Genomic DNA, 15375 nt, shown 5'->3' with positions numbered 1-15375 from the left:
ATGAGGTTCATTCTTGTGTTACACAGGACGTTTGAGCTTCTGCAAGAACCAATGAGGTTCATTCTTGTGTTACACAGGACGTTTGAGCTTCAGCAAGAACCAATGAGATTCATTCTCGTGTTACGCAGGACGTTTGAGCTTCAGCAAGAACCAATGAGGTTCATTCTCGTGTTACGCATCACGTTTGAGCTTCTGCAAGAACCAATGAGGTTCGTTCTCGTGTTACGCATCACGTTTGAGCTTCTGCAAGAACCAATGAGGTTCGTTCTCATGTTACGCAGCACGTTTGAGCTTCTGCAAGAACCAATGAGGTTCATTCTTGTGTTACGCATCACGTTTGAGCTTCTGCAAGAACCAATGAGGTTCGTTCTCGTGTTACGCATCACGTTTGAGCTTCAGCAAGAACCAATGAGGTTCGTTCTCATGTTACGCAGCACGTTTGAGCTTCAGCAAGAACCAATGAGGTTCATTCTCGTGTTACGCATCACGTTTGAGCTTCAGCAAGAACCAATGAGGTTCATTCTCGTGTTACGCATCACGTTTGAGCTTCTGCAAGAACCAATGAGGTTCATTCTCGTGTTACGCATCACGTTTGAGCTTCAGCAAGAACCAATGAGGTTCATTCTCGTGTTACGCATCACGTTTGAGCTTCTGCAAGAACCAATGAGGTTCATTCTCATGTTACGCAGCACGTTTGAGCTTCTGCAAGAACCAATGAGGTTCGTTCTCGTGTTACGCATCACGTTTGAGCTTCACCAAGAACCAATGAGGTTCATTCTCGTGTTACGCATCACGTTTGAGCTTCTGCAAGAACCAATGAGGTTCGTTCTCGTGTTACGCATCACGTTTGAGCTTCTGCAAGAACCAATGAGGTTCGTTCTCATGTTACGCAGCACGTTTGAGCTTCTGCAAAAACCAATGAGGTTCATTCTTGTGTTACGCATCACGTTTGAGCTTCTGCAAGAACCAATGAGGTTCATTCTTGTGTTACACAGGACGTTTGAGCTTCAGCAAGAACCAATGAGGTTCATTCTCGTGTTACGCATCACGTTTGAGCTTCTGCAAGAACCAATGAGGTTCATTCTCGTGTTACACAGGACGTTTGAGCTTCAGCAAGAACCAATGAGGTTCATTCTCGTGTTACACAGGACGTTTGAGCTTCTGCAAGAACCAATGAGGTTCATTCTCGTGTTACACAGGACGTTTGAGCTTCAGCAAGAACCAATGAGGTTCATTCTCGTGTTACACAGGACGTTTGAGCTTCAGCAAGAACCAATGAGGTTCATTCTCGTGTTACGCAGCACGTTTGAGCTTCAGCAAGAACCAATGAGGTTCATTCTCGTGTTACACAGGACGTTTGAGCTTCAGCAAGAACCAATGAGGTTCATTCTCGTGTTACGCAGCACGTTTGAGCTTCAGCAAGAACCAATGAGGTTCGTTCTCATGTTACGCAGCACGTTTGAGCTTCAGCAAGAACCAATGAGGTTCATTCTCGTGTTACGCATCACGTTTGAGCTTCTGCAAGAACCAATGAGGTTCATTCTCGTGTTACGCAGCACTTTTGAGCTTCAGCAAGAACCAATGAGGTTCGTTCTTATGTTACGCAGCACGTTTGAGCTTCAGCAAGAACCAATGAGGTTCATTCTCGTGTTACGCATCACGTTTGAGCTTCAGCAAGAACCAATGAGGTTCATTCTCGTGTTACGCATCACGTTTGAGCTTCTGCAAGAACCAATGAGGTTCATTCTCGTGTTACGCATCACGTTTGAGCTTCAGCAAGAACCAATGAGGTTCATTCTCGTGTTACGCATCACGTTTGAGCTTCTGCAAGAACCAATGAGGTTCGTTCTCATGTTACGCAGCACGTTTGAGCTTCAGCAAGAACCAATGAGGTTCATTCTCGTGTTACGCATCACGTTTGAGCTTCAGCAAGAACCAATGAGGTTCATTCTCGTGTTACGCATCACGTTTGAGCTTCTGCAAGAACCAATGAGGTTCATTCTCATGTTACGCATCACGTTTGAGCTTCAGCAAGAACCAATGAGGTTCATTCTCGTGTTACGCATCACGTTTGAGCTTCTGCAAGAACCAATGAGGTTCGATCTCGTGTTACGCATCACGTTTGAGCTTCTGCAAGAACCAATGAGGTTCATTCTCGTGTTACGCATCACGTTTGAGCGTCAGCAAGAACCAATGAGGTTCATTCTCGTGTTACGCATCACGTTTGAGCGTCAGCAAGAACCAATGAGGTTCATTCTCGTGTTACGCATCACGTTTGAGCTTCTGCAAGAACCAATGAGGTTCATTCTTGTGTTACACAGCACGTTTGTGCTTCAGCAAGAACCAATGAGGTTCATTCTCGTGTCACGCAGCACGTTTGCCAAGATGTGTTTTTCTCCTTTTTGGAGCCTGAAAAGTTTGCATGAAATGAGAGTGAGTAGATGATGACAGTATATTTATTTTAGGGTGAACTATACTGTACATTTAAAGAGAGAGAGATATGATGAAATGAAAGCACAGGTATCTCACTTTGAGCAAAATAAACCTCAGGCACGTTCTGTTGTTCATAAACGAGTTTTCCACACGTTCAGGACAGGCGCACTCACTGAGCCCAAATCGTGTGTCTAAAGTCTAGCATCACAAATGCTCTGAAACACACACACACAGAGAGAGAGAGAGAGAGAGAGAGAGAGAGAGTCGCTGCCACCAGAGGCTGTAGTCTGAAGTGGTTTCCTTGGAAACAGAAGAAAAGATCCGAAGTTATTTGCTATCAGTATAATGTTATTTATGCAAAGAGTGAAGCCAATAACACTCGAGGGTTGCTGTGTTTTACCTGACAGGTGTGACTGTTGCTCTGCATAGTGAAGAGTAAAGTATGTTTTACAGAATAAACCACGTCATGTATATTAAATGGAAATAAAATGTGTTTGTGAAAATGTGATTTTTTTAGAACATTATTTATAATACAAATAAATAAAAAAACTTTTTATTAATATGGAAAAAATCATAATGTCCTACATTTATTAATCCATTTTCATTTTAGTTAAAGTTAAGTTAAGCTAAAGTTTTGTAAAAAAAAAAATCTGTGTCTGTGTGTGCTCACGTGTTGTGTGTCTGTGTGTGTTCATTTCTGTGTGCTTGTGCTCGTGTTGTGTGCGTGTGTGTGTGTGTGTGTGTGTGTGTGTGTGTGTGTGTGTGTGTGTGTGTGTGTGTGTTTGTATGTGTGTGCGCCGACTGCAATCACAAGGAAACATAATGCTATAGTTTCCTAAAAATAACATGCACACAAAAGGGGGAGAAGGAAAAAGAGACCTTACATAAGACCTGTCTGCTGCTCTACACCTTCTGCCTCAAGTGCTTTTCTCCTGCTCTCTCTCTCTCTCTCTCTTTCGCACACACACATACCCCCCCCCCCCCCCCTCCCCCTTCTCTCTCTCTCTCTCTCTCTCTCTCTCTCTCTGTTTGTCCTAATTCTTGATTTGGCCACAGGATGGTGCCATGCAATAAAATATAGGCTTGATAGATTTCTACAAACACATCACCTTTATGTCCCTGTAGATCTAGTTCTTCTCATTCTCTGATCTTGGTTTTCAGGCTTGGAGGAACCATCTCAGCTTACAAAATCGTTCCTGATGAAATTGATGAAATCAAGGTATGTTTTAAAGTTCAGATAACAGGAAATGTACATTTATTTCATTAAGAAAACTTCAGTTCATTTAAAAATGTAAGCTCTCTGTATGATATGATGACATACAGCAGCACTACTGCTTAAAATTACACTACTGTTCAAAAGCTTGGGGTCGGGAAGATTTTTAAAGAAATTCATAATTTAAAGAATTAATAATAAATTGTTTAAAAGTGACGGTAAAGAACTTTCTATTGATGTGCCAATGTAAATGTGTGTATTTATTGATATTTGTTTCTTTTGTCTGGTTCAGGAGACGCTTGTCGACTGGTGTGATGAGAAAGAGTTAAACCTGATTTTGACCACCGGTGGCACAGGCTTCGCTCCACGAGATGTCACACCTGAGGTAGATCATGTGTGGGTGTGTGTGTGTGTGTGTGTGTGTGTGTGTGTGTGTGTGTGTGTGTGTGTGTGTGTGTGTGTGTGTGTGTGTGTGTGTGTGTGTGTGTGTGTGTGTGTGTGTGTGTGTGTGTGTGCGTGTGTGTGTGGAGAGTCAGATGTGTGTTCCTGCCTTAGATATTCTCTTACAGACCTGAATAACACACACTCCAAAGCTGTGATCACAAGCCAAAATGAACCAACTACCATCACAAGAGCACTTCCAGCGGTCACACTAGTCTAGATCAGATCTCTCTCAGATCCAATGTGTGGTCCATTGATGTGACCTATTCTCATCAGGGATGCTGATCAAAGGTCCTGAGATGAGTTCTGATCTCTCACACCAGTTACAAGCTCGGTGGGGGACAGATAGATAGATAGATAGATAGATAGATAGATAGATAGATAGATAGATAGATAGATAGATAGATAGATAGATAGATAGATAGATAGATAGATAGATAGATAGATAGATAGATAGATAGATAGATAGATGGTAAATATAGTAGTTATAGTAGATATATAGTAAATTCTTCTGCCTGTCATTCAAATTCAAATTTGAATTCAACTTCTGGATCCAGTTCTGCTGTCATTTGTTAAACTAGAACGATGCCAAATAGAGGCATTTTCACCAGTGGTTCACCAGATTTTGGACCACACACTGTATTTCTTTACAAAAGGAGACTCTAAGGCGCTCTCTCTCTCTCTCTCTCTCTCATTCTTTCTTGCTCCTTAGATCTACACAGTTGCTGTTACTGCATTTGTGAATACTATTAATTCTAATCTGTCTGATGAGTGCCCTTTCTGTAAGATAAGGGAAACTTTTTTTCACTGCTTTTTAGAATGTTTAAGATCGAAGAAGTTGTTTAGTCTACTTAAATTAATATTTTTTTAATTTCGGTTAAAACTTCTCCATTCAAAGCTTCATTCTTGGTCCATGTTATAGAGCGGCCCAAAGGAGTAAAAGTCAATTGCTAAACTTCTTGATTGGACAAGCTAAAAGAGCTATTTATTTTTCAAGGGGAAAAAAAATTGAAGATATAGTAGGGCAAAAAGTTGAGATTTTGTAAAAATTTGGTGAAAAGTCGGGTTCTGATTGATTTTAAGTTTTATAAGTTGGTTAATGATTAAGACGTTTTTTTGCAAAGGTGGGGATGTAATGAAGCTATTTGCACAGTTTTTTGCTTTGGTATTAGAATAACTATTTGGGTGTGGAAGAAATAATGATATGTGGAATACAAAAATGTGATTATAATTTAAAATCTATAATGTGAAGGTCTTATGATCAAATAAAGTTGTTGTGAAAAACAAAATCTCTCTCTCTCTCTCTCTCTCTCTCTCTCTCTCTCTCTCTCTCTCTCTCTCTCTCTCTCTCTCCTCGTGAGTCTCATCAACACTCCTCCTTTGACTTTTTCATGCGCAACATTACACACTAAAGAAAGATGAACATGTCAGATTTCATAATAGGACCTCTTTAAAGAGATATAACTTGTCGTTTGTGTTTCCTGAGGCCTCTCTGTGTTTCTGTCTGTCCAGGCCACTAAAGAGGTGATCGAGCGGGAAGCTCCAGGGATGTCTCTGGCCATGCTGATGGGATCTCTGAATGTCACTCCTCTGGGAATGCTCTCCAGGTCTGGCTTCAACACGTCCAAAACATTCACAGGATCATTCATTCATAATTATACTTGTCAGGATATTCAGAGGAAAAACTGATCCCAGATCAGCCTCTCAATCAAAAACATGGACTTAATGGCTCATGCACAGCAGAAATACAACAGATAGACACAGAGTTACAGGAACAGCTCATTTTCAGAATAGAATAATACTACAAATGCCTGAATACTATATATTCAGAATTTAAAGTTGTTATTAAGACACAATTACTGTACAATTAATAATAATATTAACATTTAAACACAACTGTTCAAATGCCATTAAGTTTTTTAAGTTTCTTCTGCTCGCCAAAAATACCGTAAAATCAGTAATATTGCGAAATATAATTAAAATTTGAAATAACTCTTTTCTATGTGAATATATTGTAAACTGTAATGTATTCCTGTGATCAAAGCTGAATTTTCAGCATCATTACTCCAGTCTTCAGTGTCACATGATCCTTCAGAAATCATTCTAATATGATGATTTGCTGCTCGAGAAACATTTTTGATTGTTATCAATATTGAAAACAGCTTATTAATATTTTTGTGGAAACTGATACATTATTTTGGGGATTTTTTTAATGAATCCAGTTGAATCAATGAATCTTTTGTGACATTATAAATGTCTTTACTGTTACTTATAATCAATTCAATGCATCCTTGCTGAGTAAAATATTTTTTTTTAATCAAAAATAGTGTGTATATATATGAATGAATAATCAGTTTCTTCTGAATTGTCTTGAATTGTGTGCACAGACCCGTGTGTGGTATCCGGGGGAAAACTCTCATCATAAATTTGCCGGGCAGTAAAAAAGGTTCACAGGTAAGAATATTTTTTTCCTTTCACTAAGAGTGTGGTTAATAATATAGTCATATGTCTCAATACTGGTCTAGTTCTTAATGAAAAGTGTGTACTCCACTAGCAAAGGCAAAACTGCTTGTGGTCTCAATAAAATATAGGCCTACATTAATGGGTGCTGGAAATAGAGATAAACATGAATAATTATAGAGCCCCTTTTGGATCATTCCAGAATAGTTTAAGGGTTATATCTTTTTCATTGCTTGTCCAATTTATGAGAAACCACGAAGATTAATAAAATAAAAAAATTAAGTTTGCTGTAAATTACCTATAATATAATAGAAGAAGAAGAATATACTGGTTTGTCCCATACAAAAATGTACTTCCATGGTTAATGTCCAAAAACATGGTTCTTTTTAGTTAGTGATTCTCAGTGTTAAGGATAGTTACTTTTAAAAGTAATGCGTTACAATATTGCGTTACTCCCTAACTATATGAGTTATTGAGTTACTTTTTATGGAAAGTAATGTGTAACGTTACTTTTGCATTACTTTTTCTCAACTGGACTGGGCTTTCTTGTTTGTATTTTAACTGTACAGTAGAGGGCGCAGTATGGAAGTTAATTAATGACAAATGTGTTTAAAACAAAAAAGTGAATGTGAATATTTCAATTCAAAACATATCACACACATTTTCATTATTATTATTAAAAATTCAATAATCCATATTCACCTTCCAGATGTCACTTCCAAAATATTCAGTCTGTTTAAAAATACAACCTTTGATATTCGACAGGCAATTTTCTGTCCATTTCATTTCACTTTACATATTTGCTTCCATAAATTCAGTGGTTCAAATTCGGCAGAATATTCAACATTGCACATCCGGGAACTGCAGGAATAGCAGTAGAGTACCGATGCATAATCTCCATCTGCTGTTAGTTGACTCACCAGAAGGTGGTGCAAGCGGGTGATGACGAAGACCAAAGCAACGGGTAGAGAGAGTCATTCATTCTCAAAAACTGATTTACAGCACTAAAATTCAAGTACTGTTAAAAGGGTTGGTTCGGAGTAAAATCAACCTAGGGTCCTTTGCACCATGACCTCGAGCCAAACACCCCCCCAGAAGCCTTTTTTCCCTTGGTCGAACATTATTAAAGTTAGAGCTTATTTAGAGATATCAGCCGGATGGCTTACTGCAGGGGCTAATGGATCCAAGGTTGTATCTCGTAAATTACCCCACTAATAATGCCCAGAATGGTACCAAACTTCTACAGTAGTACAAATAGGTTCTGTACTCATAAAATGAGGCATTGGAAAGTTTGTAAGTAGTTTATTTAGATAACACTTGCCTGATGGCTAATGCTACTGCTAACCCGGACGTCGACGTCACTTCAGTGATTTGGGAAAAGCCCGTAAAAGTCCTGGCAGAAAGCGGATGTAGTGTAACGACACCCAGTTCCAGGAATGCACTAATATTTTGTTGGTAGTACCAGTTTGCAACAATTATTAGTTAACACTTCGGAAAAAATAATAATTCGTCGTCACACTATATCCTTATGCACCGCTTTCTGCCAGGACTTTTACGTGCTTTTCCCAAATCACGGAAGTGACATCGACGTCCGGGTTAGCGGTAGCATGAGCCGTCAGGCTAAATGTTATTTGAATAAACATTTAAAGCTCGTTTGGCTCGAGGTCATGGTGCAAAGGACCCTAGGTTGATTTTACTCCGAACCATCCCTTTAATGCAATTAAATTAGTGCCATTAAACATGCTTTTTTGCTTCAAATACATTTTGTCATTATCTTTCTTCCATAGCGCTGCTCAAACAAACCTTTCAGCTGTTCTGCCATTCTGGATCGCAGAAGAATAGGACGCAGGAGAAGAAAGTTCAACACTCTAACTTCAGCAATAAAAACAACTAAATGAAACACAAATGTGATGTTCAACTAAAATCATTTTTGCTTATTAGTATAGTTGGATTGGATCATCGAAGGTCAGCTGCAAAGACATTGGTTAATAAAGTGACATTGAATACGTTTTCTCTTCAAAGCGCTCTCCGTTCACTATCGTTTTTAAGCGTAAGTTTCTCGTCCACACTGAAACGTCTGAAAAAGCTTAAATCATTTTGCTGCGCGTTTGTAAATCATAAAAGCTCACCGATATGATATCAAGAGACTTAATAATATTCTCATGCTATTCTTCTGGCACAATCCTTTTATTATCACCGCTCAATTGCCATTCCATGTGTGGTCTAAAACGCAATTGTCAACGTGTTTTGCTGCAGGACATTAATTGCGAGTAAATATTCTGTCATCTTGGCAGGAATGTGATATTAAAGTTGTCATGAAACTTTTCTTACCTATTATGATGTATATCCGAGTGAAAAAGCCTCTAGAACAAGAACTAATGTAGGGCGGGACTTGATTTTGTCCTTGGGGAATGATTGGATGGTTGCGGTTTGCTATTGGCTGATCTCATGTGAGTGACAGGTTGCCCCACCCCTCATCGTCAGAGAAGAGAAGCGATGGGAGGGGAAGATATTTTGATTAAAGATTACGAGAGAGCATGAATTGAAAAATTGAAAAAGAATGATGTGCACATGTAAACGGTCCTACTCGACCCGCTCAGTGGTGCGTTTCCCAAAAGCATCGTTAGCCAACTATGTTCGTAAGTTCCGTTGTTATCAGGATAGTTCAATGAGTCGGTGTTTCCCGAAACCATCGTTCCAACGAACATCCGCAAACAGCATCACAAAGTGTGTGTTTGGAACGACAGCGTCAGCCTGTGGTTAGAAGAGTAGTTTCTTGTTTGCATGACATGTGGACTCAATAAATCCTTATCGTGAGCAAAATAAGCAAGCTGACATTCAGTACAACCTGTGTCTTTTATTTGGAATACATACAAATGTCATTTACGTCTTTTAGTTTGTCAAGAGATTTAAAGCACAGTTTTTGAAGAGTGCGCATGTGCGAACGTGAACAAGCCTATGATTTAGCTTCTCCAAAAAGCGTAAAAAGTTTTCACCCTTTCATCTCATTCTAGACGAAAGGCCAAAACATTGAGAAAAAGATGTGTTTTCAAACGTATCTGGATTAAATTGATGTCTAGGGGCCCTATTTTAACGATCTAATCTCATGGTCTAAAGCACAGGGCGCAAGTTCACTTAGGGAGTGTCCGAACCCACTTTTGCTAGTTTAATGACAGGAAAAATGGTCGGCGCACCCGGCGCATGGTCTAAAAGGGTCGTCCCTATCCTCTCAATGAGTAATGGGTGTGTTTTGGGCATAACGTGCAATAAACCAATCAGAGTCTCATCTCCCATTCCCTTTAAAAGCCAGATGCGCACGCACCATGGCCGATTCACTATTTACATGGCGGAATTTGCAAGCGGAAAAACTGAACGCTTCTCTAGCGAGGAAATGGATCAGGTCGTGCGTGAGGTTAAAGCGTAAGCAGACCATCTACGGGACAAAGTGTGCGTGCGTTGTGGACCCACCTCGTTTTACATTACAAATGCGCTCTTTAAATAACAAAAACAATTAGCCGCTATAGACTTTGAACCATTGACCAACTTAATCTATTTCAGTTGCCTCAAAATAGCAACGCACCAACAATGCTCCCGAACACACCTCGTTTTCAGACTAGCAGTCTGTGTGCGCACAAATGGGTGCAAATGCATTTGCTATTTTAACGCAGGACGTGAAAATGAAAATTGCGTCAGGCTGAAACTAGCAAAACACACCTGCGTCGCGCTTGGCGCTGCATTGCATAGAGTGTTTGATAGGGCCCTAGCACGGAAATGCACAAAGCTCTTTGTTTTATATTTCTTTACGTGTGTGTCCTGCAGGAATGCTTCCAGTTCATCCTTCCCGCTCTCCCGCACGCCATCGACCTGCTCCGAGAAGCCGTGGTCAAAGTGAAGGAGGTGCCGAATGAGCTGGAGGACCTGCCCTCGCCCCCTCCGCCTCTGTCCCCGCTGCCCGGCAGCAGCCCACACCGGCAGACCGAGGACAAGGGCGTTCAGTGTGAGGAAGAGGAGGAGGAGAAGAAGGACAGCGGTGTGGCCTCCACTGAGGACAGCTCCTCCTCGCACATCACTGCTGCATCCATCGCTGCCAAGGTAATCATGTGCGTTTTACATGTCATTTTACATAGTGATGCACGATGTATCAAAATTAAGCACAAAATCAAACTTGAGTTTATCTTCCCACCCAGACCAGATGTGACATTTTGATGCTTAAATATCGAAAAGAATCAGGACAAGTCAAGCTGACAAAACGGCTAGTGTTGTCAAAAGTACTGACTTCGGTACCAAGTCGATACTGAAATTAAAAAAATGTGACGGTTTGAGCGCTGTTGAGTGGAATCGTAAACACATCTGATTGGCCGTTGTGTTCACGCGCTCATCAAATATGTCTGTGATTGGCTACAATGATCAGCGCTTCAAAAACATGTTGTAAATATACATCAATGACGCTCTTCAAGCGAGCGCTTACACAGATACACACGGGAGCGTTTGAAAGCAGGTGTCTATCAGCGGATCGGTCCTGCTTGTGCTTTCAAAACTCTTCCAAACACTTCGGTGTGCTCTCAAACGCTCCCGTGCGCTGATCATTGTAGCCAATCACAGACGTATCCAATGAGCTTGTGAACACAGTGGCCAATCAGAGGTGTGATTCCGCTCAAAGCGTCACATTTTTTGGTACCGACACTATAATGTAGTTTTACATTGGGATGCACGATATATCGGTCAACATTTCGCTATCGGCCGATATATGTTCATTTTTAATGTTAGCATTATTGGCCCGACAAGAAAATTTGATCGATATATTAAAGCCGATAAATAATGGATTATTTCCTTCAGCTGAGATACTTCAGATGCATGTTCAACATGATGGGTTTGAATTGCTGGAAATATGATTGGAATCACTTCAAAAAGGAAAATAGAGTTCAGTGCAACATGTGCAGCGCAAGTCTGTCAAATAGGCTACATAAAATTATAATTACAACGTTATAATTGTGTGCTTGTGTCATGGCTTTTAATGATGAGACTTTTGTTTTTGTAATCAGGCTCTCAAAATTATAAAATCGTTGGATTTAGATTTATCGGCTTTCAAACATAAAGAATTATCGGTTATCGGTATTGGCAAAAATGTTTGTATCGGTGCATCCCTAGTTTTACATAAATTAGTTATGCTATGCAAATGTAGAGACAAACATAAATGACTTAATTGGGGAAATTGAGAGATGAAACCATGCTGATGACCTGGGTCTGTGGTGGAGTAGTGAGTCTGACGTGTAATTAAACTCGAGGTTCTGTGGGGTGCGGACTTATGGGTTACTGAACCCGAGGTTACCCCGTGAGTCAGTCCTAGAGCTCCCCCTGTCGGATTTTAGGGAAAAATCGGGTCTATTGGAGACGTACAATAGATTTCGTAGGCGCGCCGAAAGAACACCACATGGGAAAATCTCAGAGTAAAACTGGGAGTTATGAAAAATATGATACACCGGTGTTCTGCCAGATGAGAAGTTTATCTATGTATCATCTTTTAGTTCCTTTTATAACTGTTTTAATTTTCATTGCTTTTATTTTGTGATTATTTTAATTCCTTTCCGTGTAAAGCACTTTGAATTACCATAGTGTATGAAATGTGCTATATAAATAAAATTTCTCACATGACTCTGCTGGACATTTGCAGGTTTTCCATATGTCTTATTCCCATCATGAAACTGTGTGTCATCCTCATGTGTGCTGCAGCGTCCTCAGGTGTGAGTGAATGTCGTACATCATCTTCATATCATTTGTTTGATTGTTGTGCACCTCGTTTGTCATGTCATTCAAAGCCTGACGGACAGATAACTCAGCCATTCACGCTTCAATCTGCGTCCTGATTTGCATACTTACACTATTCTTGTAACAAGCACACTTTAGCATACTTTTTTTTTAAGTACTTATTACAGAAATAGCATAATTAAAGGTATAGTTTAACCATTCTGTCGTCATTTACTCACCCTCAAGTTGTTCCAAACCTGTATGAGTTTCTTCTGTTGAGCACAAAAGAAGATATTTTGAGGAATGTTGGTAAACATGCACCCATTGACTTTCATAGTGGATAAAAAAAACAATACTATGGAAGTCACTGGCTATCAATGACTGTCTGGTTACCAACATTGTTCAATGTAATCCGAATGTAATGTTTTTTGACACTTAATTCCATGTTATTTGCAATTAAATGAAATTTTATATTAAATGCAAATTGCTTTTTCGACCCACTTAAGTAGGACTTAAATACATCTTTATACGTCATTTCATAATTAATTCTATTGTCATTTCATAATTACTCCTATTCTATTGAAATGTGGTTTCTTTTTTTTTTTTTTTAAGTTTATTTGAATAGGGACAAGTATGTTACATAAGCTCATGTTACATACTACAACATTTTAGCCGAAGCTAATTCTCAATGTTAGTCCCTAGTGGGCCTGTACATAAAATTAAACAATACATAGTTAAAATAAACATAATAATACAGTATAACACAATATAAACGCAGCGGACAGTCAGTGGTCACATTTCTGACCTCTGATTAAAGAGTCTTTAAGTTTGTGTTTGAACAGGACCCAGTTTGACTCTCCTTTCAGTTCAGTGGGTAAACAATTCCAGGCTTTAGTGCCTTGTACAGAGAAAGCTGATGAAGTATTACATTTCGGGATCAGACAGTTCCCGTTCTGAGCTCCTCTGGTCCTTGAACCCACAGCCCTGAGAGCAACTACGCACTCACTCAAGACCCGTGGGGCTTGCTGATTTAAACATTTATGCATCAGCTTCAGCAGAGAAAATTTAGTGAAATTTGCAAAAGATAAAATGTTTAAGTTCCTCAGACTAACACAATGATGTGACCTAATGGGCTTCCTATCTAGGATTTTAACCGCTCTGTTATAAATCATTTGAAGTGGCTTAACTGTAGTAACAATAGCCTGTGACCATGAGCAGATGCAGCATACTGTTTATTTAAATCATACTGACAAATGCCAGCTAAAATTTAATTCCATTTCTATTAAATCATGTATGTCATGTATTTGTAATTACACATTTGTAATGATGAAGTTGTAATTAAGATGTAAATGTAATATTGAATAGCACACTGCAGTTTAAATTATAATCAATCGCTTTACATGTGCTTTAGTATGTTAATGACTTAAAATGTACTTGAAAGTAAAACTTTTAAGTTGGCATTATTGCAAAGTGCTTTTTTTTAAAGTACTTAAAGTGTGATTACATTACAAGTGCACATTTAATACGCTTAAGTGCACTTCTTTTTCCATTTTTCTATTTTTATTTTTATTTCTATTTCCTTTTATTCTAGGATTTACTTTGAAACTATTTTTAGAGAGATTACTAAATTTCACAAATAATTACAAAAAAGAAACGGCAAGATGCAAATTTAATTAAATTAAAGTATTTTCTTGCAAAACTTCCAAAAAAAAACATTTTTACTGTGTGTAAACGTTAACGTCTAGCTAAATGTATTCCCTCAACGTTCATTATTATTTTTAGGTTCATACATTTAAAAACTTGATTGTCAGATTCAGCTTCACATTCCACACAATTTACTTCTTCAATCTACTTAAAACTAAAAAAGTTGATGGGAAACGTCTCACAATCTCCTCTTCTTTCATGTAGCAGTAGGTTTTGGGTGATATAAGGCCTAAAAACATAAAACATGCTTCAAAATCCACTGAAAATACTGTCATCCATGAACTTTTGGGCACATTTTTTCCAGTGTATGGAATGCACTAACATACTATGTGATTAGAAACCTGACAAAAACATGTCCCAGGTTCTGTTTCAACCACAAGTTTAAAATAAATAAACACTTTCAATTGCAAACTTTTGACTTTATACATTTGCATAATGCTCAAAGAGTAAGTGAAGAAATGTTTAGAGGTCTCTTGTTATAATAAACATCCTTCTTCGTGTCTTAGATTCCCGACTCCATCATCTCACGGGGCGTCCAGGTCCTTCCCCGTGACACGGCATCTTTGAGCACCACGCCGTCCGAGTCGCCGCGAGCCCAGGCTACCTCTCGCCTCTCCACAGCTTCCTGTCCCACACCCAAGGTGAGAGCGCATCACTTCCTGTTTCCTGTCCCCGCACTGTTCGCTTCCTGTCTGCCTCCCCACCTCGCTCACCCTGCTGCCCAGCTCCACGCTCACCTCACCCCAAAACTCCTCACATGCTCCGAGCTGTCAGAGTCACATCTGTGTGTGGATTTCACAGGTTTCTGTTTCATATCTAGGATATCGAAAAATGATACGGAATGTTTCGTGTTCACGGAATAAAAAATAAGTAACGTAATTCAGACCTTTTTCCTCGCAATTGCGAGTTTATATAGTATTTATATCTCACAATAGAGTGCAACAGTCAGGTTCTGGAAGTAAAAACAACATTACCCATGATGCTGTACAGTAACTTCCACCAATCAGAGAGTCGCCACAAGCAAAACGCACCAAAATAGCTATTCGAGCCATCTCCCATGAAGCACTGCAAATGATATAATCAAGTCATGACACATGACTCTTCCAGGTCTTGAAATCCCACTTGTAAAATTAGACTTCCTCATATATCCAGTTTATTTAAAGTACCCTGGTTCTTCCAAAAGAAATAACAGTTGTTGAGGGGGGCAAACTAAAATAAATTAATTTGAGTTGCTTTGACTTATTTTAATGCTGGTTTTATCTCATTTTAAGTATTTTTTTTAAGTCACAAGTTTGCTGAGAATCAACGCTTTAAAGTGATGAACTTGTGATAAATAGTTGAAAATGATCTGTTTATAAACATATGCACTCTGACTTACA

General features: G+C 39.2%; 1 protein-coding gene across 9 annotated transcripts in view; it reads left to right on the top strand.

The window, feature by feature from the left end:
- Positions 1-15375, top strand: part of gphnb (gephyrin b) — a 106263-nt gene that overhangs the window by 48392 nt on the left and 42496 nt on the right. For all 9 annotated transcript variants that reach the window (XM_084433188.1, XM_084433193.1, XM_084433192.1 and 6 more), the window contains exons 3-8: positions 3595-3652; positions 3939-4031; positions 5600-5694; positions 6475-6541; positions 10367-10639; positions 14503-14637. In XM_084433188.1, coding sequence (XP_084289314.1) covers positions 3595-3652; positions 3939-4031; positions 5600-5694; positions 6475-6541; positions 10367-10639; positions 14503-14637 — 721 coding nt within the window. The remainder of the gene's footprint in view (positions 1-3594; positions 3653-3938; positions 4032-5599; positions 5695-6474; positions 6542-10366; positions 10640-14502; positions 14638-15375) is intronic.

The sequence above is a fragment of the Rutilus rutilus genome (assembly GCF_951802725.1).
Source record: "Rutilus rutilus genome assembly, chromosome: 15".
NCBI lineage: Eukaryota > Metazoa > Chordata > Actinopteri > Cypriniformes > Leuciscidae > Rutilus > Rutilus rutilus.
This window is presented reverse-complemented; position numbering and strand designations above follow the sequence as displayed.